This window comes from Glycine max, chromosome 6 (genome assembly GCF_000004515.6).
Source record: "Glycine max cultivar Williams 82 chromosome 6, Glycine_max_v4.0, whole genome shotgun sequence".
Classification (NCBI taxonomy): Eukaryota; Viridiplantae; Streptophyta; class Magnoliopsida; order Fabales; family Fabaceae; genus Glycine; species Glycine max.
This window is the reverse complement of record NC_038242.2, coordinates 3676381-3700687: the sequence shown is the minus strand read 5'-3', so window position 1 is coordinate 3700687 and position 24307 is coordinate 3676381. Positions and strand designations below refer to the sequence as shown.

The 24307-nt window shown below is 32.3% G+C and overlaps 2 protein-coding genes across 3 annotated transcripts; one reads left to right on the top strand and one right to left on the bottom strand.

Moving 5' to 3' along the window:
* Nucleotides 1–1402: 1402 nt before the first annotated feature.
* Nucleotides 1403–4949, top strand: LOC100818436 (probable xyloglucan glycosyltransferase 12). Its single transcript, XM_003525912.5, has 5 exons — nt 1403–2660; nt 2796–3104; nt 3300–3590; nt 3665–3778; nt 3913–4949. The coding sequence occupies exons 1-5, from the start codon at nt 1875–1877 to the stop codon at nt 4531–4533; spliced, it is 2121 nt and encodes a 706-aa protein (XP_003525960.1). The 5' UTR covers nt 1403–1874; the 3' UTR covers nt 4534–4949.
* A 5745-nt stretch (nt 4950–10694) lies between these two features.
* Nucleotides 10695–14531, bottom strand: LOC102662483 (transcription factor bHLH74). 2 transcript variants are annotated; one of them, XR_001388978.3, is made up of 7 exons: nt 13161–14531; nt 12815–13048; nt 12661–12726; nt 12503–12571; nt 11640–11709; nt 11315–11551; nt 10695–11217 (listed from the first exon to the last, which is right to left on the bottom strand). XR_001388978.3 is itself a non-coding variant. In XM_014777261.3 (6 exons), the coding sequence occupies exons 1-5, from the start codon at nt 13644–13646 to the stop codon at nt 11665–11667; spliced, it is 900 nt and encodes a 299-aa protein (XP_014632747.1). In that variant the 5' UTR covers nt 13647–14531; the 3' UTR covers nt 10695–11551; nt 11640–11664. The 2 variants fall into 2 exon arrangements, 1 of the variants encoding a protein (XP_014632747.1); XM_014777261.3 differs by having other exon boundaries at nt 10695–11551.
* Between the last annotated feature and the right edge of the window lie 9776 nt (nt 14532–24307).

Here is a 24307-nt window from a genome sequence, read left to right as displayed (position 1 = left end):
TTTAATGACGTGAATTTTAAGTGTTTACTTACCCCATCATAACAAATCATATCAATTGAAAAAAAACAATCAGTTAAAAATATATTATATCAATCATCAATTACAAAAAATAAATACGATTATAATTAATGATTAATATAATACATTTTTAATTGATTATTTTTTTTTAATTGATATGATTTGTTATAATGGAAAATAGTATTTAATTACGTGAATTTTAAGTGTTTACTTATCCCATCATAACAAATCATATCAATTGAAAAAAAACAATCAGTTAAAAATATATTATATCAATCATCAATTACAATCGTATTTAATTTTTTCTGTTTAATTTTTTTCGTTAAAATTAATTATGCCTAATTTTTTTTCCGTTAAAATTAACCATCTCTAATTTAACTACAATCAATTATAATTGTATTTATTTTTTCAATATAATTTTTTTTCGTTAAAATCAACTATGCCTAATTTTTTTCCATTAAAATCAATAATCCCTAATTTAACTAAATAAATTATCCCTATTTCGCCCGCCACAATGTCTGTCACAATGACGAAACACCACTGTTCAAACCTATTTCGCCAATGCTACTGGCTAAACTACACATCACGTGTTTCGCTACTGCTCCATGTATGACGGCTCACCTGTATTGCCAACATGCATGACGAAATGCCTAAAAAATCTAGAAATACTTTCAAAAAAGACCCTATTTAATAAATAACTTCTAAAAGTAACCCTTGGGGGTCAATTTGCCCCTTTCTCCACCCATCTGTTTCCCGGTTTTAACATAATTTTTTTACCGTACTAAAGACAAAAAAATGATTAATCACCGCTTCAGAAAATCCTCACGCGCGAGGAAGGAGACCCCCTTAGAAATGAAAAAGAAAAAGAAAGCGAAGCTCGAAGCTTTCAATTTCATCACGCAGAGATAAACTCCGTAACTTTAAATCCTTACCTACCGCTGTAAAAAGACTTTCTTTAAAAAAAATAAAATTGCATCTTCCTGAAAGATATTGCAAGGTTCTATAGTTGTGTGGTTGTTGTGAATGTTTATTGAAAATTAAAAGGAGTTGGTGTTTAATGAGTCAAAATAAGGGAAGTGTCGGAAAATTTCCGTGTCACGTCGCGATTTTGTTCCACTTTTATCAATTTTCCCCCGAAGCATTTTACCTGTGCCATAATTTTAATTCACGATGATTGCTCTCTTCCTATATTTAAAATTGATAGGATCGTGACGGAGAGAACATGAGTTTTTTTTATGTTACGGTAAAAAGAAACATTTCTGCGAAGGTTGGATTCTTTGACCGGCAAAGGTGCTTTCTGGGTAATATTCTTTGTTGAATTCGCATTTCAATTTCCATATTTCTTTTTCATTAAAATAAAAATTCCCGAAACCAAACTCGAAGACGTGTTGAGCTGTTACCTTTTCTCATCCCACTTTTTTTGTTTTTTTTTTTCATTTTGAAATTTTCATTTTCCAACAACATCTCTCGCTCCGTCCTTTGTTGTTATTAGTATTTAGGTTTTTTAAGACACCGTTTGTTGCGATTGTAGTTGAGAGGGGCATGTTTCGTACCACTCATCCAAACAAGTCACAGTGTTCTCTCTCTCTCTCTCTCTCTGAAAAACATTCCCCGTATAAGCTCTCTCCGAATGTCACAATGCCTTAGCGACGCCTCGCTCTGCTTTCTTCCTCCACGCGTCTGTCACTGTTATCATTCCCTGCTCTCATTTCGGTCCCTGACAATGAGATCAAACTTCTAGTAGTGTTCTACTACTAACTATTTTTCTTTCAAAAAAGAAAAAAGAGAGGGACATTATTATTATTATTACTATATAAATATATATTTGTTCTCTGTTGGTGAGATCAGAAGCGAAAATGGCACCACCGTTGTTCAATTGGGGGGTGAAGGACACTCACAGGGGAACCCCTGTGGTGGTGAAAATGGAGAACCCAAATTGGTCGATGGTGGAACTTGAGGGTCCCGAAGAAGAAGACTTAATGCTTACAAATTCTCCTTCTTCGGGCGTTTCAAGAGACAAAGGAAGGGGCAAAAACGCCAAACAGCTCACGTGGGTTCTGCTCCTTAAAGCGCACCGCGCCGCGGGTTGCTTGACCTCCATCGCGCCGGCATTGTTGGGCTTCGTCGCCGCCGTGAAGCGCCGCGTCGCTGCCGGAAAAACCGACGCCGACACCGACACCGACGGCGGCAGGGAGAACGAGAACCCCGCCGTGAAGACGCGGTTCTATTCCTGCATCAAGCTCTTCCTCTGCCTCTCCGTGTTCCTCTTGGTTTTCGAAATCGTCGCGTACTTCAAAGGGTGGTACTTCAGCGCGGCGAGGTTTCAGTTGGAGCATTTTATGTGGACACCGTCGTTTGGAGTAAAGGGTTTCTTCGATTGGCTCTACGCTAGGTGGGTTTTCGTTCGCGTGGAGTATCTCGCTCCTCCTCTGCAGTTCTTGACCAATGCGTGTATCGTGCTTTTCCTTATCCAGAGTATGGATAGGCTTGCTCTCTGTTTGGGGTGCTTCTGGATCCGGTTTAAGAAGATCAAGCCTGTCCCCAAAGGTGGCGGTGTGTTAGATCTTGAATCTGGAGAAGAAAAAGGTTTCTCTTTTTCCCCAATGGTGCTCGTGCAGATCCCCATGTGCAATGAGAAAGAGGTAACAATAGCATAACGTTCCAATTTTAAATGATTCGAAGTAGTGGGAACTATTTCTCGTATTTTTTATCGTTGGTTGAGTTGGATTTATTTTGGCTGTTTCGATCTAATTAATGTTATTGTTGTTGTTGTTTAGGTTTATCAGCAATCGATTGCGGCGGTATGTAATTTGGATTGGCCGAAGGGGAAGTTGTTGATTCAGGTTTTGGATGATTCAGATGACCCAGCGACGCAGTCGTTGATAAAGGAGGAGGTGCAAAAATGGCAGCAAGAGGGTGCCAATATTTTGTACCGGCATCGCGTGATTAGAGATGGGTACAAGGCTGGGAATTTGAAATCCGCCATGAATTGTAGCTACGTTAAAGACTACGAGTTTGTTGCAATTTTTGATGCAGATTTTCAGCCTACCCCGGATTTTCTCAAGAAAACCGTTCCTCATTTTAAGGTAGGTAATTAATGATTTCATTCAATGTCGTTTGTGTGAGTTTGTAAGTTTGCAAATTATTGAGTTATAGTAACTCGCTATAAGACTAATGTTTGCTTTTTTAGCTATGTGATTGTCCTGTTGTTAGAAGAGTTATGAAATGGTAAATGTGTTAGTTTGTTTGTTGGACTTAATTGGTGATTGGTGATGGTGCAGGATAATGATGATTTGGGGCTTGTTCAAGCGAGATGGTCATTTGTAAACAGGGATGAGAACCTGCTAACGAGGTTGCAGAACATTAACCTGTCTTTTCATTTTGAGGTGGAGCAGCAAGTCAATGGGATTTTCATTAACTTTTTCGGATTCAATGGAACCGCCGGTGTGTGGAGGATTAAGACTTTGGAGGATGCTGGGGGTTGGTTGGAAAGGACTACTGTTGAGGACATGGACATTGCCGTTCGAGCTCATCTTCACGGCTGGAAATTCATTTTCCTCAACGATGTTGAGGTTCGCCAATTGCCATTCACTTATGGTTAAATAGTTTGTCTTCGTCAATCATTCATTTTTATTAATGTTTGTAGTGCCAATGCGAGCTACCAGAATCTTACGAAGCTTACAGGAAACAGCAGCATAGATGGCATTCTGGGCCAATGCAACTGTTCCGCTTGTGTTTGCCTGATATCATCAGGGCCAAGGTATGTTTATATGTACATATATATCTCAATTCTCAACGAGGACCTTCTTTTTTGTGTTTGTGGTAATGCATTGCCACATCAATGTGGTGTTGTGATTCTTATGTAGTGTTTTGGTGTCAATTATGTTTTTGCAGATAAGTGTGTGGAAGAAATTCAACATGATATTCCTCTTCTTCCTTCTTAGAAAGCTGATATTGCCATTCTATTCATTCACCTTGTTTTGTATAATCCTGCCTATGACAATGTTTGTGCCAGAGGCCGAGCTTCCTGCGTGGGTTGTGTGTTACATCCCTGCTGCCATGTCTTTTCTCAACATTCTTCCAGCTCCAAAGGCCTTCCCTTTTATTGTCCCTTATCTCCTATTTGAGAACACCATGTCAGTTACCAAATTCAATGCCATGATCTCAGGCTTATTCCAGCTTGGTAGTGCATACGAGTGGGTGGTCACTAAGAAATCCGGTCGTTCCTCGGAGGGTGATTTGGTTTCATTGATTGAGAAAGGACCAAAGCATCAAAGAGGGTCCTCAGCACCTGATCTAGAGGAACTTCGGAAGCAGGAGCAGCAAAAGGCCTCTAAGAAGAAGAAAAAACATAACAGAATATATATGAAGGAGCTTGCTTTGGCTTTTCTTCTTCTAACAGCCTCAGCAAGGAGTCTTCTCTCTGCTCAAGGGATCCACTTCTACTTTTTGTTATTCCAGGGAATATCATTCCTGTTGGTTGGTCTGGACTTGATTGGTGAGCAGGTGGATTGAAAGAAAAATAAAATGAAAAGAATTGACAGGACTGTGTACTTTTACATGCACGGAAAAAGCAAAAAGGGGGGAAAGTCATGCCTTATGAAATTACTGAAGACACTTATTTGGGGCAATGGAGAGTGTAGAGGACCCATAGTGCTGCTTTTTCTTGCTCATGCTCCTCCCTCCAGGCTCGTAAATCAAATCCCACCCAATACGATACTTTATTGTGTTATAATGGACCGAAAAGGACTTAATTGGGAAATGGGTGCAATTGAGGCCAAATTCAATGTGTAAGTTTAGCCTTGTTTTTTTGTTAGTTTGATTCATTTTTGTAATTTTATGTGGAATCTTTTCTCGCCGGATCAATTCTTTTGTAAGAAAATTTGTGGTTCAGACTTTAAACACCCCACACCCATTGGGATTTTTTTTTACTATTTATTTTATAGCGATAGCCAGTAGCAACATTATTCTCCTTGTCATGGTTCCAGCTACTTCCTCCACCGCTTGGTATTCGGTAGTGCAAATTCAATAATTAAAAAATTCATATTTTGTCAACTTTCATGATGGTAGAGAAGTGGGTTTTGATTTCTGGGGCCCTTGGAATGTGAATACTCGTTTTAATTCAAAGGTGGTCCTCTCCCTATAGTTCGTTATTCTCACCGCTTTTAAACGTTGAGCTGGAAATTACTACTAGATGTGCACAACAAAGGCTTTGATGAAGAGTCTGTCCATTTTTTGCGTTTGATGAGTGCTGCCCATTACTTACTCTTATCCAAAAGAAGATTGAAATTGAAGATTCCAAGTTTTATTTGAACTATGCCACTACAGAGGGACATTGCCATGCCCTTTTTCGGCCCAAAACACTGCTTGATAAATGTAATTCGAAATAAAAACCGAATGACCTACTTAGTAAAAAAAATGGGTTGGTTTTGTACAGTGGCACGTGGATGCAGGGTTCGGTTCATTAAAATGGTTAAGTTACTCTTTACTCTTCAATATGGTTGCTATTGGATTGGAGCTTATAGAGTTTTGCCTCACCAAATAATTGGGTTCTGTCGTTTGTGGTAGCGAGACAACTGTTCAGTTGTGTCATGTGTGAACTTCTCAAATTCAAACCAGCTTTCTTCCACTAACATTAATCACCCATACTTTGTTTTTTTTGGGGTACAAATCAGTTACCAATGGTTATTACTTTATATAGATGTTTGTTAATTGTTAGTCTCTATTTACCTCTTCATGTCTTTTCTATTGAGAAATTTGAAATGAATACAAGTAGTTGCTTAGTAAGACAAAAAAAGAAAAATGTCAGTGCCGTGGCAATTGGATTCACCCTCCAGCTGGATGTTTGCTATGCTTGTTTTTAGTAAAGGATTGAATGTCATAGGCCCCTAGTTACTACAATGTTATTGACCCTTCAACTCCATAACTTTGTTATCATTCATTCCGTGCTTGTTGGAACAATATTTCTGAAGCAAAAAATTTAAAAAGGCTTTTACTGTTCCGCGTAACGTTGCAATGGAATTTGAGAGCATTTGATCCTTCACGCTGTTTGACATATCTCATTGAGAACAAGGTAGCGGTGGCAAACGGTTTTGTGACGTTGTGTGGCTTATCAAGTTGGGACCTTGTGGCGCGTTTGGAGGCCCCACTACAATCGTACTTAATTGACAGCATCTCGTTCGCCAGCTCAATCATCCAAACTTTTCCTTGGACCCAAAGAAAAAATATCCAAACTTTTCCTTAATATAATATACAATATAATCGTATTATTTTACAAGATAAATTCAGGAATTACTTGTACTTGCTTCGAAATAACAAGCACGAACAAGCATTAGTTGTGCTTTTTGCTTGTTTACTTTTGCTTTTGCTTTTGCTTCTTAAAACAAGGACTGAAAATTGGACACTTTGTCATCCATTAATTAATTTCGTTCCTGCTTAATGCCATTCTACTATTCAGCCTTTTGTTTTACAACTTAAAATTTAATTATACTAATGGTGCATATGTTGCCCAATCATTAGTTATCATACAATTAAAATTTGTTAGCTTTTTTGTACTAATTACTTGAAATGAAAAGTTATATCTTAAATGATTTAAAATGAATTGTATCAAAGTTAAATTCTTTATTTTAGTAATATTATAATTGAGCAAATCAAAATAATGGAAGAAGGCCTTGTTAAAATGATTTGAGGGTGCTTTCATGGCTTCAGGTGCTTGTTATTGTCGCTCCATTTCTGCAAGTTAACCCAAAAGCTACTACTTTTTTCTCTTTAACTATTAAAATGGTCTTGCCTAGATCATTAATACATCACATGCAATGATATATTTCCCTTTCTAGTTTCTACCAAATAATGGGGTAGATGGGTTATTATATATGTTAGTGATGTCTCCTCCAAATTAATGAATGAATGAGCCAGCAGATGGATAGAGCACCCACCCAATTAATGAGTTGTAGAAGCAGTTTGTTTCACAATTTACATGCAACCTCTGGTTTATGAAGAAGCGCCAAAGGGATTTATTCTTTCCCATCTATCATGTTGTACCATTTCACTATATGAACACCCTGCGTGAACTCGCGAATCATTTCAGACGTCACGTAGAGAGTACCATTTCAATAGGTTTCGACATTACTGATAAATATAAAAGAGGCAGTGTACTACTTTTTTAGCTTTTTGTGTGAAGAAAATAAATTTTAAGAAAAAATATAAAACCAAGAAAGAAAAAACTAAACATGTTCTAAAGTTAGATAGAATAACTTTTAAATAATTAAATATAATTGAAATGTGTGTTGAAATTAAGAGACATAATTGAATTATATGTAGTTACATTAAATAATTCAGAGACAATTTTGTGGATGATAATGTTTCTATTTGGTTTGAGTAAAATTGTCTCTCATAGTCTTTGAGAATACCTATGATTTCTTAAAAAAAGAAAAAAAATAAATAAACGATCCAAAGTTAATTTTGGATTGAAGTGTACTTATGCCAATATGTCATGTTAAGAGAAAATGATTTTATGTATCTGCCAACTGATCCAAGTTGATTCAAAGCATGGTTTTGAAATCTGAACATGATCACATAGTTCACTGGTTTTACCAAAAATTGATCAAATATTCGGTCTGATGTTTCCTTAAAAATCGGTGTGTCCTTAAACCGGTTTAAAATAATTGAACCAGTTGAAAATAAAAAAAAACTTGATGGATTAATTGATTTTACCGGTTTCGCTTAAAATATTCTTTTTAAACTTTTAAAACCATATCGTTTTAGTTTTTTAAAAAATATTATAACTTATGAGACTTATAATTGAATTTATTATTATTATTATTATTATTATTATTATTAATTTATGTACATTATGTTATTTTTTTTAATATTACTATAATATTATATTATAATATTAAAAAAATATTTTATTAAAATCGGCTCCATCTTAATTCGATCTCAATTGACTAATTAATCCTTAAATTAGTGTCTTAACCAATTTAATGACCGATTCAAGTCCGATAAAATTAATGCAGATAGACTGACACTAAGCAACAAGAGTTGCGTATGATAAAAGAGCTAGTATTGAATTTCTAGGAATATGCTCATACTTTATACTCCGCTTGTGTATTGAACAAAATGGTCTTTTATTGAAAATACACACGGAAAAAACGATACACTAAGCATTTTGTTCCTCTCGCAAACAATTTCAAGAAAAATCTTATTCAACACAATAACAGAGATCTGTAAGACCGTGCGAGTAGATATAAATGGCCAATCAATGATTTAAATCTAATCCCGTGCGTCAGAAGCCGTTGGCGTATTTTTTCTTGTTGATACATATTTCATTTACCAAGTATGTGGTGTTTGCACCAACTAAGTCATTTGTGAAATAAATGTTCGCATAAATTTAGTTGTCATTGAAGCATAGTAGGAGAAGAACTGCAGATAATAGCTGTTACATAGTCTTGGCAGACTTCTCTAATCTTTCTTTACCGTGGATTCTAGACTTATACTAGTTGTTAATGAAATTATGATTGAAAAATAAAATACATCAAATATTATAATTATATAAAGTAATTTAATAAACATTTTATAGTTGACCACTTTTTATTGTAATTTTTATATTTCTATTTTACACGACAAAAAATAATCATAATCCGTTTAGTGACCTAACTTTTGAAAATAGGTCGTAAATGCAAGTTTTTAGACATAAAAGTAAAAACACACCCTATTTTAATTTAAAAAACAAAAAATGTGCCACAAAATTAGTTTTTAGATTCAATGGATATATTTGTTAGTTTATTTTCATTATATCAATGTATACTTAAATTTTTACATTTCAAAATTTATTTTACAAATTATTTATTTTACAAAATAATAAATAAATAAAAATTTACAAATTATTTTACAAAACAATAAAAAACAGAAAAACTTTTTAACGCATATTTTAACATGTTATAAATTATTTTTTATATATATATTTATATTATATTCAGATGTATTTCTATTTTTCTATTTGGAGTATGTTTTATCAAATAATTCTTTTATACAATAAAAAATTAAATTTGTAATATATTAAAACATATGTTTTATTTATTAAATTTAATAAATATAAAGTTTACATAGATAAGTTTTGTTAGTGTAAAAAATATTATACTTTCAACCAAATAAAATTCATAATTTTATAAAATTTAAGGTAATTATTAAAAAAAAATCAACAAATTTATCGTATAGAAAGTTTGTTATTGAAAGAGAATGTTAAAAAACTTTACATGTGAATACTCTCTTCATTTTTATATATAAAATTTAATTATCTAATTTATCAAAATTAAAAAAAATAATTAATTTAATTGATAATAATAAATTTCTTAGATTTACAATTTTTTTAAAAATTATTATTATTATTAATATTTTTGTTTTTTCTAATGATTTATGAATACATTTTTTAAATAAAAATATTTTTAATATAAAAATAATTAATACAAAAAATATTATAAATTAAGTCTTGATAAAAAGAAATTAATATTATTTAAAAGTTGAATCTTATAAATAAAAATTAAAGGAATACATGTGTTCCAATTAAGAAATATGTCATTCTTTATTATTGCACCACCATTCTGGTTGGCTATTTCACAGCAGCACTACTCGGAGAAAAACAAGGTTGCCTTCAGTTCGTGATCATTGGCATCCTCTACCAAATGGCTCGTTCAAGTGCTACCTTGATGCTGCAATCTTCAAAGACTATCCCTCAAACTTTTATCCTCGTTGTATTTTTGCCAGTGTTTCTTTCTTCTTTTCCGGCCACTGCCGCCGTCAGCCGCCATCGTCCGGCCAGCGTTCCTACCGGCGACTCCATGGTTTGGACCACCGGTCGCCGATCTACGTGTTTCCGGCAATCGCTTTCCCATCCGACGTTTCACTCACTCTTTCCTTGATGAGCTTTCAAGATTTTAGATTAAATTGGGATCTGCAGGAGATCCTATAGACATAAAGAACTTCTTGTATCCAAATTCATCCTTACGAGATGAGTCTATACATGGAGATTAGACACTCGGTCTTGCAATGGCTAGGCAAGCTAGGAGAAACCATGGTTAAGTTCTAATGACCATGTGTATATATTCGTGGATTAAAAATGATTTCCATTCAAAGGTAAGACTATCACCTAAAAGAAACTCATGTTTGAATGGGAGATTCTTGAGTTCAAGTATCAGATCAAATCTCACATTGAATAAAAATAAGAAAATTAAGTATCATATAAGTGAGAGAAGAAGACTCATCAACTTAAATCTTAAAGATAATCATATACCCTTGCATAAAGTACCCCACATTAGGTAGAAAATTACCCTCATTTTCCAATATGAAACACAAGTTGACAACAATCATCTTCTGCTAAAAGTTCGAAGAACTAACAGTTAGGTATTAACATCCTATACCACTAACTTGTTGGAAAAATAAAACCAAAATGAAGGAAAATAAATATGAAGAAGATGCATAGTCTTGAATTAAATAACAAAATAACAATAACAAATTAAATTTAATTGATAGCACATAAATAATGCATTATATCATACAATGAGCACAAGGAAAAATTAAATCAAGGGAAAGAATTAAATAGCCTGGGTTGAAGCGCGTAAACGCTATCCTTAGAGAGAAAACGCCCCCACTGCACGGGTAAGAAATTCTGATTGCGCTCCTCTCCCAAGATACGACAACCCGTTGGTTCCGATCGTGTGCAGCGAAAGGATCCCCGAACCTTATGAACACCAATGCTCTTGCTCTCACAAAAATTAAGTTTTGTATAGGAAAAGAAAGAGATAAATTTTTGGCAGAAAGAAACCAGAGCTCTCAGTCTGTCATCTCTAGAAAAGAGGAGATAGATATATATAGGCATTTTACAACAACAAAATATGACCGTTAGAAATATGACCGTTGGAAAACCAACATACAGTTGTCACAACAAATATAACAAACTAGTTTGACTCATTAAAACAAAATCTTAAGAGAATCTAAAATAAATATTATTTTATAAAATAGAATTAATATATATTTATAAATTTTAAATTAAAACACAAATATTTATCAACATAACTAACTACTTTTAGTCTCTGCCTTCAACTTCAGTTAATTTGTTCCGTCAACTGGACAATAAAATTACAAAGTCTGTTCAAAGAAACAAGGCCACATATCTCACACTCTATAACTCTGTTTTCAAGCATCCTGCACAGCATGCAAATAAATTATTTTTTAAAAATTACACAGAAATTATAATTGATTATGCAAAAGAATTAAATCACAAAGAAGTTTCTGGAATTACCACTGGTTCCCAAATTGTCAAGAGCTGTAATGGTATTGTAACTTGTTCCATGAAAGCTTTGGTTCAAAACAGACCGCATATACATGTATAATTATGATTATTATTTTCAAATTCTCACAAACAAGAGATTTTCACTCTTTAGTCTTTACCTGTGGCATTGGAAGGAATTGTGTTTGATTGGCTAGGCATGCTGATGCTGGCACCATATCCACCAATAGGTGCATGTCCAATGCGTGACTGGAGAATGTTATTAGAGAAACAAATTAAACTAAGTATTAACTTTGTGCTAAATTTTGGTGAGTAAATTGTCAAGACCTTTACTTACATCTTTGGAACGGATCTGCTCTACATTAAAATTCAATTGAGTTTACAGTGGCAAGTTTCATAGACAAAAACTGCAAAATATAACTTACGTAAGTTGAGCATTCGAGTAATCACGACATTGGAGTTGACTCTTTAAAAAGTGTTATCCATAATTCCGCATCATTGAATTTAGGATAATCTATAGTTTATCCTCACGTGGTTTGCCGAAATATTATTGTCTCACCATGTGGAACATTTATACTATGTTATAGCATCTAATAAATAGGCCAGCATACCACAAGATTTTTTACTGTACAGCACAAGATAGATATCCATATTTATCAAATACATACATGGGTAATTGTATGCTAATGAGAAAACTTTAGGATGAAGTGTCAATTTAAAAGCAAAATTGATTTTTTTTATATAAAAAAGAAAGACCACAGGTGAAAATTGTAACTGTCCATCATCACATACATTATGCAGTGAGATGAAATACTGGATCATTTTATCCAAACATTAAAATTATGTACATCAGCAAGTGATGGGTGAGGTGATCCACCTGGTAAGGTGATTCCTCAATCCAGTATTTTTCATGGGCATTTAAAAGCTAAATTAGCTAATGCATCTGCTACTCTGTTACCAGACCGTTTCACAAAAGTAAACTTAAACCCCAAATGAGATGGTTGAGGTTAAACGATCCATTTATATATTATATTGCAGAATTATTATTATTATTTATAATTTTCCGGGAATGATGCATGTGCTCAGAGGAAACTAGATCAACATTCAAGTTTGAACAAAACATAGAATGTCGAAAGTCATCCAAAACAATTCAGAAAAGCTGCTATTTGTAAGCGTGTGATTAAATACATAACAGCATACCTCAACCTGTTGTTGCAGTAATTGCACATAGTTTATAATCTCATCCAGCATTACCGCTTTACCCGTTATCTGAAAGCCAATGACAGCATAAAATTAATATACCAGAAATCATCACTACATTATTTGAAATCATGACAAACACAATCATCTCAAATAACCTTTTCGCATCCTGGAACAAGTTCTTGAAGCAACCTCATTCGCTCACTAATCTTTTCTCTCCTTACCTGCAAACATGAGTGTGTTATAACTCATACTTTATCAATAAAAAATGGGTTTCTCGTAACAAAGATTTATGTGTTAAGATGATGGTACCCTTTCTGCAAGGTTGTGACTGTTTGTAGCTTGACCTCTTCGGGTTCTCACATGAATGAAATTTTCTTTGGGAGCTTCTTCACTCTCGGAGTCATCTTTCTTGTGCTTCAGCAATTGCTTTCCACATAAGTTAGCTGCACTATTTTGTGCAAATTTTGGTTTCTTTTCACATTGTTCTTTCACATCATCACAGCTCTTCCCAGAAGAATTTTGAAGTGTTTCCCCCTCAGCATTCTAAACAATGTTTTTTAAAAAGCATTTCTTTCGTTAGCTTCCTAAACCAAAAAAAGTCAATGAAATACTCTACATAACCGAGTCTGATATAAATAGAACACACTGGACCTACCTTATTTGAACTGAAAGTAACATTATAGTAAAGTCCTCGTTTTCTTTTATGTTCACCAGGTGCAGCTCCTTCTTCAGAAGTAGAATCTTCGTGCTTAGATTTCTCATTATTTAATTGATTCCTTTCTATTCCAGACTCATTACTCGGATTATGATTTGGCAGATACCCTATGTTATTATCTATATCATAACAACCCGTTTGGCCAATGGAGGGAACCTTAAGGGCCATGTGCTCAAAATTTGAGTCAGATACATATTGAACAAAGTGAGAGTCACAGTTCATAACAAAAGGGTAAGCTGAATGGGCAAACTCACTATGAGAAACCACGAGAGAGCCTCCAAAAGTTTGACTCAAAGGAACAAGTGGATCCCAAGCGGAAGAAGAAAGAAAAGGATTAGCCGCGCCTGAAGGCATAGCCATAGAGGCAGAACTAACTGTCATTTCTGAAACACTTTGAAGCCCCAATGCATTTTCAAGATCACCCATCTCGAGAATCCAGTATTGCCTAAACACCTAGAGCTAAGAAAGTAGCCTATAAATAATGTATATATCAATAAATTAGTATAATACCGGTTCAACGTAGTCTAGATTATAATGGAGTTAAAATAAACACAAGAGGATCATGATTAAAGGGAAAGAGAATTTTGACTAGGTAGGCTCGAGAGATATCTTGCAGGACTCAACAAGGAACACATAGCATTGGCAGCTTTATAGGACTGAGAGGACGGTAAAGTAAAAGAAGACTCATTGTGGCTTTGACAAAAACAAAAAGGAATATAATCCACTCGGGAGTAGCTACTAGCTAGTTACTTCTTCCTTCAAAGATCGTAGAATCCGGCCTATTACTATAATGTTTAGGAAAAAAAGGGAAAAAGGCTTCCCCTCAGACAGAAAGTGAACCTTCCAGAGCATAAAGTGGACATAGACAAGCAACGTGATACATTGATAGCTAAGTGCAAATAAAGCAGACTCAATTTTCTCCTTTGTTCACAAAACAACTAAAATTTCCATTCCTCCATTTGATTCGAACAACAACCGGGGCAGGACCCATTGAATGGCTTAGAAGGTTTGAAGCTTCAAACCAAGTGAATAAACAACAAGCATTGTAGCTTAGTTTTGATTTATTAGACAGGACAAGAGGAAGAACTCTAGCTGTGAATTCTGAGAAATGAACAAAGCATCATAAAAATTTACTCTGGTAGTGTCTGGTAAAGAAGGATGAAAGCATAAGGAATGAAAAATGAACTAAAGAGGATGGAAAGAGAATAGAAGATGAAGTTATTTGATTGAAATAATAAAAAGCATAAAAAAATATCAAAGATTTAAATTGGAGTAATATGTAAAGAATAAAAAGAAGTGTTCCTATTCTTGGAGAAGATGGGATGGGTAGGAGTACCAGTATAAAAGAAGTGTGTTTAAAATTTTAATACCCATTTTCATATCTGTCTGATTTATATCGAGTTTCGATATATTTGTAAGTAATCCACTGCTCTCTTTTCTCTTTTTTATAATTTTAAATTAATTATATATTCAGTTTTAATTATATTGTAATTAAAATAGCATATAAATATAATGAGTAACAAATAAATTAAAAGTTAAAAAAATTAAGAATTTAATTATATTTTTAAGTTTGTTATTTAATTATTTAAGTACTAAAATAATTGATTTATATTTTTAAAAATTATACTTTGATAATTATTACATATTTTTATAATTTAATATAGAATATGATTGATTTAATCATTCAATTATATGTATGTATTATTAAGATTATTTATATTAAATTTTATTAAAATTGAACAACAAGAAAAAGGTAATTATATCATATATGTTTTAATATATTTTAAAATGTTTATATTACGTTAATTTTAATTTATACAAATAAAGCAATAAATGATTTTAGATTAATACAAATTTTTATATAATCTATGTGAAAAGAACTTTTAATTCAATAATAAATTTTTAAAAAAATATAGTTTAATTAAAAATTATAAAATAATATTGTAATTTTTAAAATTATATTAATGTAATTTGATTCATCTATTTATATATAGATAAATAAAATTGATTATGTTATCATCTGAGACCAATTATATTAAATTTTAAACGATTTAATTGATACACAACCAATCATACTAGTAAAATAATCAATTATGTGGCCACTACAAATTCGAACCCACGGGAGTCATGAGTTCTCTGGAACAATTTTAAAAGGACTCTTTTTGTTAGCCGCCAACCCAAATTCACTCACTTTCATCTTATTTTGAGATGAAAAATTTGCCAGATGAGACCCATATTTTTTTTTAACTTGCAGGCCAAAATCACCCCTAACAAACATTTATCCTATCATTTTGATTCCCAAACCACCTCAATTCACCAACATCTCAAATTCACCCTCTTAAATCAAACACATACTCAATCCTTCGGTGACTTGTGAAAGGGACATGATTGTGCATAGTGACAGACTGACAGTAGTACCATTTAACATGTATCTGACTGTGTCATCAGGAGCGTCGAATGCTTAGTTAATTTCGAGATGAAAGACCACTTTTACCAACTGGGTAGTGGCATAAACATCGAGGGTAGCACAAAAATCCACTTTTTTTTTACAAACAAACAACACAGGGAGATACTGAACTAGATAGAGAAGGGCACGGATAGACAGAAACTTTGCTTTCCTGCACGAGGTTAGAAGTGACATGGTATCATTTTGAGATAACAACTTCTAACTGCTCCTGAACGTAAAATTAATTCAAAAGCTTATGCTAAATTTCTAAGGCTTTATGCAATGAAAGATGCTTGATGGTTGTGATATCTTGGACAAAAAAACTCAGAGTTGGGCTTCTCATGTGCGCGATGCTGTCACTCGCCGCTTCTAGTAACGGAAAGGTATTTCATGGCCACGATCTCCTCCGACAGTCACAGCCTAGACCACGTCTTCCTCTGTCGCCTCCGCGACTACACACAAACTTCGCCCTTAAAGTTGCTTAAGCCACAAAAGTGGTTGTTGTTGCTGGAACTCCGTGGATATGTTGTCATCCTCGTCTGATCTCCGGGGAGATGTCGTTGTCGCCTGTCCTCGCCGAATCTCAGGGAAGATGAAACGTTGTCGCCTATTATTATTGCGACTGAAAATTTTATAAAAAGAACCCGCAACGGTTGAAACCAGTTTATCACATTCAATCTATATCTTTCATTTTCATAAGCTTGTATCCAACGGCTGAAAATTATTTCGCACCGTACCACACCTAATTAACTGACGCGTGCATGCTAAAAGCCGTCTATCTTATATTAACAACTCATTTCCAATCTTTCTTAAGAATAAAAAAATAATTTTTGTTCAAAAATTCCAAGAAAAAAGAGAGAAACATAACAAGTGAAAATAAAAAATTATAAGAATGTGAGTTGTTTGATATTTTTCTATTGGAACAAAATTGTATGAGTATTTTAAATGTGTTATGACATTGTGAGGATTATTAAAATTAATTTAATATGTTCTAAAATATCTAAAGTGACTATTTATAGTTAATCTCTCGCTTTTCATTTTTGTTTTGCTAATCTCTCTCTCTCTCTCTTTTATCTACAATTGATTGCATGAAAATGACATTTTTCAACTTCACAGGTGAAATTGAAATCTCTATAATTAATATTTTGATTAAACCTACTCGTTTTTCAGAGGGTGTATGTTTTATTAATTTATTTTCTTTTATAATTTTATAGTGTGTTTGGTTTATATTTTTATTTGTTGTTTTTATTTTTTGAAAACTATTTTTATTTTTAAAATATTAGAATTCTGAAAATATGTTTGGTTAAATTTCTGGCTTTTTACTTTCAAGAAAAAAAATACTGAAAATATGTTTTCAAGATGAAATGTATTTTTAGATTTGCTTAAAATTATATTCTTTGTCATCGCATTTTCTTTTACTCAAAATGAGATTCTTAGTTTCAACTGAAATTTTTAATTTTTTGGTTCGTTTAAAAAAATATTTTAACTGAAAATAAAAACTGAAATTCAACCAAACACATTTTTATCACTATTTTTTATTTTCAATAAAAATAAAAATAAAAAACAATCAAATCAGACCTCCCTTAATTTTCATGAATTCCACTCTTGTTGTATCTCTATCAAGTTATATTTGCTATCTTTTATTAACTTCGAATGTTTTGGATTAGGTAAATATAGTGCATGTACATTGCCAATGTTTTTTCCTCTGATTCTGATTTGAAAAAGTTTTAAAATTGATATTGGACATATTTGAAAAGTATCAGAATACTTGAAAAGTATTAAAATACTCGATGAAATATTTGAATACTCTAGAGAGCTGGGTTTTTTTTTTTCTTTCTGAGAAAAATATTCAAATACTTGAAAATATTGTATCAATTACTTACCACAGAAAGGGGCTACGTTTAGTTACTTGTCAGATATTTGAATACTTGAGATAGTATTCAAATATTTTAAATAGTATTTGAGTACTTTTCAAAATATTCAAATACTTTATACTAGAGACTCTTTTCGAAAGTCCATTATTTTTATGATAAGTTAAAGACTTATTTTTTATATAATTTATCATGAAAAAAATGACGAAGAGACAAGGGAAAAGATGAGGGTGAGAAAGAGAAGAATGAGTAATAATATGGATCAAAATAAAATTGTGCAAATATGAAATAGGTGAATTTGTTACTTCAAAATAAAAGGTGAATATTGTTGAACGTAACTTTTCAAGGGTATAATAGTTACCATAAAAATGGAAACAAAAAAGTGGTTATTTGGGTCACAAAAAGGGATTATGCTGAAGAAGGAGCAGGTCATAAATTTGGGCTGTGAAGAAACTCAATAGGGACATGTTAGGTGCATTCAACAATTAAGTGAATGGGTAAAATTGTCCTAGTGTCAAAGTTTAAAAATAAAACTAATTTAAAAAAAAAAATAATTCCTTCTTCCGAAAGAAGGTTCTTCCGGTAGAATAATTTATTCTACTGGAAGAATTTGTTCTACCGGAAGAAGGTTCTTTTAGATGAATAATTTATTCTACCGGAAGAACCTTCTTTCGGTAGCTTCTTTGGAAGAAGTTCTTTCGGTAGCTTTCCGGAAGAAGGTTCTTCCGGTAGAATAAATTATTCATCCGGAAGAAGTTCTTCCGATAACTTCTCCGAAAGAAAGTTCTTCCGGATGAATAATTTGTTCTACCGGAAGAACCTTCTTCTGGTAGTTTTTTGGAAGAAGATTCTTCCGATAACTTCTCTTGGAAGAAGATTCTTCCGATAGAATAATTTGTTCTATCAGAAAAACCTTCTTCCAGTAGCTTCTTTTGAAAGAAGAAATTATTTTTTTAACACAAGGACAATTTTACTCATTCACTTAATTGTTGAGTGCACCAGCAATATTATTGCTGGGTGCACCTAGCATGTCGCAACTCAATACTTGTTTTTTCAGGCCTCTTCTGATTTTTCTGTTCTTGACAACTGCAAGTAGTGTAAGAGAAGCGTCACAGATTCTTAGGTTTTTCGACCCTTTTTTTCGGAAGGGGCTATGGATTTTGGGGTCAATTCTAGGCTTCACATTAAGTGGGTAATGGACTAACAAACACATAAAAATTAGGACCACCAAGAGTTTGATAAAGAGTAATGCTAATTCTCCCTCCTATATCCTCTTACAAATCCTCCTATTATATTTTATGGTAGATATTAAATGAAAAATAAAAATATTTATTATCTTTGAAGTATAAAGCATAACTAAAACTTATCATAAAAGATAATAAGATTTGTTGGAGGATTAAAAATTAAAAATATTCTTAAAATTGGATGGGTGAATTTACTGATTTAAAGTTCAATGATTCAGTCGTGATTGAAGTGATTTTATAATTTTTAATATTATATAATTTTTTAAGTAATAAAATTATATAATTAAAAATCAGGATTAAAAAATTATTAATTAGTATAAATGATTAAATTATATGTTTCATAATAAGATAAAAATTAATAATAATTGATAGTTATGTGAAATATTTAAGAGTGTATTTTTATTTATTTTAAAATTATTTTAGATTAAATAAAAAAAACGATTTAATCTAGGTTCTCTATATCGGTTTTGGCTGGTTTTATGCTGATTTTACCGGTTTTGAGGTGCTTCGTTTTTTAAGTGTCTTTAGATTGATCACCTGACCAATTTTTTATTGAACTGACAAGTTCTGTTCGATTTGAAAAATCTCTAGAGCTATTATTGTTTATAAACGAATGATTTATTATCAATTTTTTAAAAGATTATATAACACCTCTTATCAAATGTTGCGACTTATGGTTCTATTTTTTTGTTACAAGATATTTTTTTTTTTTTTACAAAGAAGAGATTTATATTTAGCATTCAATAACACCTCGAGTAAGAAGGGATTATTCACTTCAAAAAATTAAATAATAAGAACGGATTATGAGATTGACTCACTAATAAAGAGAAAATAAATGGAAAAGACATCATGAATTGAAATCTTCCGTTGACAAAAACTAATTAATATTGATTGATAAAAAAAAAAAACTCAAATAAGATTTTATCTTAAGGAGGATTCTCATGAATGTTTAAAAAAATGGAATATTTTTCATTTTTTTCTCTTAAATAGTATGTTGTATTTTCTGCTGTTGGTGAGTCTGTTAAGCGTATAATTAAATTTCTACAAATATTTTATACTAAAAAAAGGAAATATAAAATATAATGTAATATTTATATACACCTGACCATCTACAATCATTTTAGATTATTATTTAATCATAACTTATCATTTAAATTACTTTAAAATTATTATTTTAGTGATCGAATGATCGTATAGTTTTTACGTTGTGGATGTATAATTATTTTTTCACAGTCAAAAACTTGGATACTTTCATTCAAAATAGGACAAACAATACAGGAAGCTAAATGATGAAAAATATGGTTGCTAGCAAAAGACAATGATGCTCTTGCAAGAAGATGAATAACATACTTGATTTGTCGTCTTATAAAACTCAACATGGTTGACTTTTACTTTACAAAACTCACCGCCGAGTTTGAAAAGAATTGCAATATATCTCTACGCTTATTTATCAGAGTATGAAAAACTGAACACCGCTTCCTTTATTGAGTAACACTATCCACCACAAGTTTACAATCTAATTCAATATCTATAATGTGAAGATTTGGTTCCTTGAGCCATGAAAGTGCACGAAGGAGACTCACGCTTCAGCTTCCTCCTGTCTAGGATTTCCGCTGTGCTGAAAAATAAGATAAACGACAAGAAAAAAAGATTACATATATATGACAAAAAAGATAATCGATATTGGAGGTCTGAAAAAATACTACATTACTTGGGGATATTGTCCAGGTGCCAAGAATATACTATCAATCACGTGGGGTCGAAATTAAAGTTCTTAATTAATGACAAATAATAGTAGTCATTTTAATAATAATAATAAGAATGTTTTTTGAACGAGCATAAGGGTGCTTTTTCTTACTAATTAAGGAATTGTTATTGTTCTTCCCTATATTTCACAGTTTTTATTCATTTGATTTTCCATTTTTGTTTGCTTAGTTATGTTCTTATTTAGTATATTTTATTTAATTTCATAAAAAAACATAGATCTCATAATTTCTTCTATTCGAGTTGGACACAACAACTAGCTGCACAACAAAAACATTATCAAAAGAAACAAACGTAGCACATGTACAAAATTTCTGACTAATAGAAAGGGTATTCACATTGTTAGGGTAAACGCTACTCCATTTTCTACTACCATTTCCAGAGAGCCACCAGAAAAAAATGGCAAGGACGGGACCAATTGTGATGAGATTTCGAAGAAAGAGCCTCTAATAAGTATTATAGGCCTCCCGGGATGAAACATGGCTCGTCCATAGGAGACACATTATTCTCTCCCTTTCAGTAACAGCACAAAACATTCACAACGTTATATTTCGGTCCCCATATACGGTCCTATTATTGAAGAATACGACAATCTAATTTGGAGTTTCAATCAAGTTGTAATATAAGATAAGGCTACAGCATGTTTCCGGGACCATCTCTGTTACATTGCATGCAGCCTGTTTTTGTATCTCTATATCTATATTTTTGTGGGGGGACCTTTCGGCTAAACATTAAAGTTTATCAATACACGTACGTACAGTAGCCAAGCATAAGTGAAAAACTAAGAGATTTTTTCATTTTAAAAAAGGTTTTATATATAAACATCTAAACTCGGAACTAGCACATTATTTTATGTATTTTTTTAATTGCAGCGTGACATCTCAAGACATGAAAAAATATAAGTAAAAAAGTTTCACGTTAAGAGTCACTTGATTAAATAAGATACGTAGGTTAGGATAAACATCCTATCTTTGATTCCTATACCTATAGATTAACTTAAAAAAAAACTTTAAATAAATACGAATAAACAAGTTCAACAATATATGATTAAAATGGATATGTTAATGCATTTAGGTTAAATATAGGGTCGAATTTACTTGGCTAGATAACTTATAGTAAATTGATGAAGGTCTCGCCCATGTTTCCCAACAAAGGCCTATATCATGCTGCCTTGTGTGAAATACAAGAATTAACATTGTGCACCCATGTTCAAAAAATGTCACAGAGCAACTACCACCCTTCAATCAAGCAAAGTTTTTTGACAATGGGATAAATTACAAAATGATATGGGATTTTTTTGCCTCAAAGGAAAGCTCATTGGCCGTTGGTGTTGACCTATGCCTTCACACAGTCTTTTCTCAAATGAAACACGCTACGTGCTAACTGGCTTCATCTTTCTATATTCTGTGTGCCTTACTATTCAACTTTAATTATATGCATTTTGAATTCACACCTACCACATTCACGTTCTTTAATTTCATTTGCTATCGTCAAGTCCTTTCAATGTCTTCAATGCAACAATGTACGTACGTAATCCTGAAAATTTTCTTCACCAAGATTTCAAATTCTGATAAACTGGCACTATATTAATCCAGCTATCGAGCAAGAGCAAGTGCTTTTCCAAAGCTGTCCTTTCTGAACTTTTTTTTTTGTTCGTGTTTGTTTGCTTAAGCTGTCCACAATAATAAGATTTGTAATCATATTTCTTGACTAAACTCTATGGATAGAAAGAAAAACAATAAAACTGAAGTGGATCTTACTTTTTCGACCCCTCTGTTGAGAGTGAGGTACAACTTTTACTTTGCATTCTTTTACATGAGACTTGCTAGCTTTTTGACCATCAATATTCTTATTCTAGTTTAGCCTTTTGCTTTTCATGCAATCTGCTTCTTGCTGTGTTTCACTTTTAGACATTCCCGCTTTTTCTTTGTCACAACAAAGATTTCTTTTCTATTCCGCATACATTAATTTGGATCCAGAAAAGATTAGATAAAAATTAATTATCGCTCGCCATTTGCACCGATTTTTCGAACGACAAAGTCCGTTGACCTACAATACTACAATGTATTTGGCCATAATTACATCATGTTTGATTTCCAGATGAAAAAAGCAAAATAATTTTGCATCATGACCTTTATTTTTATTTTCATATTATTTTTTCCCCTTAAATTTGTATTAGAACGCAACATAGTAATTTTAACTTCGATCCAAACATTTTAAAAAAATGAAATAGTACAAAATATTCTTTTTCCTCTATTTGTGAGAAAAAATAATTTGGATCTAAATTGAGTTTTCGTTGGCATTTTCAAATTTGTTTCTATATGATCTTAGTTTTATATACATAAAGTTAATTTAAAAATTATTTATGTTTGAAATTTTTTATCTTAAGACAAGGTATAAGAATATTGCACAATACCTTTGGTTCAATCGAGGGAATGAGCGCGGAGAAATTTTAATAAAGTGAAGGGGGAAATTGTTTGGTCTGTTTCAGGAAAACAAAAATCTTGCTTAATTTCTTTAGTTCCTAAGAAGATAAAAATATAGATAATATACTATTATATATTACTGTAAATAACGCAAAAGAGATATAAAAAAATCTTGAAATTTAATCAACATAATCAAAAAATTACAAATCCTTTTCTCATTTTTTTTCTTTCAAATTTATCAATATCAAAAGAGGTAGATAGAAATGGAAGTTCTTTTTTTTTTTGTGATATGGAAGAAAAAATAATTTTGTCATTTCCCTTTCTTTCTTGTCTCTCCTCTAATCCTCTTCAGTTTATTCCAAACTAACCATTTAACGAGAACTCTGGCAAATGGCTACCATTGTCTTTCAGTTTTGTTATTTCTTCGCAATTTTTTCAATATAATTTGTTTAATAAAAAAATAAATATATTTAATATCTTAAAAATTATAATAATCACTGTTTTTCGGCCTTAACAGTAGTTAACACCAAACACGTGCCTTTAATTGTAAGGATTGGATCTCGTTATTGGACGCAACCAATAAGTATGCATTTTGTCGACGGAAAAAAAGTAGTAAATTACTACTACTATTACACTAACGACGTTGATGGAGCGTGCCCTACCATTGCATCAATGATGCTCCTCGTACATTTGCTGGATGCGATTACCAATCCGGGAGAAGTATTAATTGGAACAATAGGAGTTGCTTTATTAACAATCTGCAGTATGCCATATTTATTATAAGTTGATGTGTCCAAAGGTATGAGTAAACAGTACTTGTGTACCTAACCCCTCTATTTGACGTGGCTCCACCATTTTGAAATCGAATAATTGAGAGATCGAAACTATTTCAAAGAAAAATGTACACTATAAGTGTATTGAGAGTACTAATTAAAAAAAAATAAAAATCAGTTATTCATTTGAAAAAATTATAATAGTTATAATGCTATTAATAATTTTAGCGCAATTTTTAATTTTAACTATTTTTTATTTATTAATTATTTAATTAAAAAGATAATAATTCTCATTAACAAGGCCCATAAAACAAACTGTAACAAGAAAGACAGATAGCTAGATTCCTTAAGGTGATCACTCATTTATCCCGTATTATGGATCAATCGCTAGAAGCTGTCTTTTTCTCTTGTTAAAGACGGTGTTATAAAATAATTCGGATTATAAACGCATTATTAGAGATCATGCAAAGAAACAGCTATTCCCAACTTCAGGATGGAACTACTTCCAGCTTTCCCGGCTCTGATTCCTCGTTGTCGTTCCAAGTTATTATGGTCAAGAATCA

Coding starts and splice junctions, on each gene's coding strand:
- LOC100818436 (XM_003525912.5), top strand. CDS start 1,875: ATGGCACCACCGTTGTTCAATTGGGGGGTGAAGGACACTCACAGGGGA. Junction 2,661..2,795: donor CCATGTGCAATGAGAAAGAG/GTAACAATAGCA, acceptor GTTGTTGTTTAG/GTTTATCAGCAATCGATTGC. Junction 3,591..3,664: donor TTTTCCTCAACGATGTTGAG/GTTCGCCAATTG, acceptor TAATGTTTGTAG/TGCCAATGCGAGCTACCAGA.
- LOC102662483 (XM_014777261.3), bottom strand. CDS start 13,646: ATGGGTGATCTTGAAAATGCATTGGGGCTTCAAAGTGTTTCAGAAATG. Junction 13,049..13,160: donor TTACTTTCAGTTCAAATAAG/GTAGGTCCAGTG, acceptor AACATTGTTTAG/AATGCTGAGGGGGAAACACT. Junction 12,727..12,814: donor GTCACAACCTTGCAGAAAGG/GTACCATCATCT, acceptor TCATGTTTGCAG/GTAAGGAGAGAAAAGATTAG.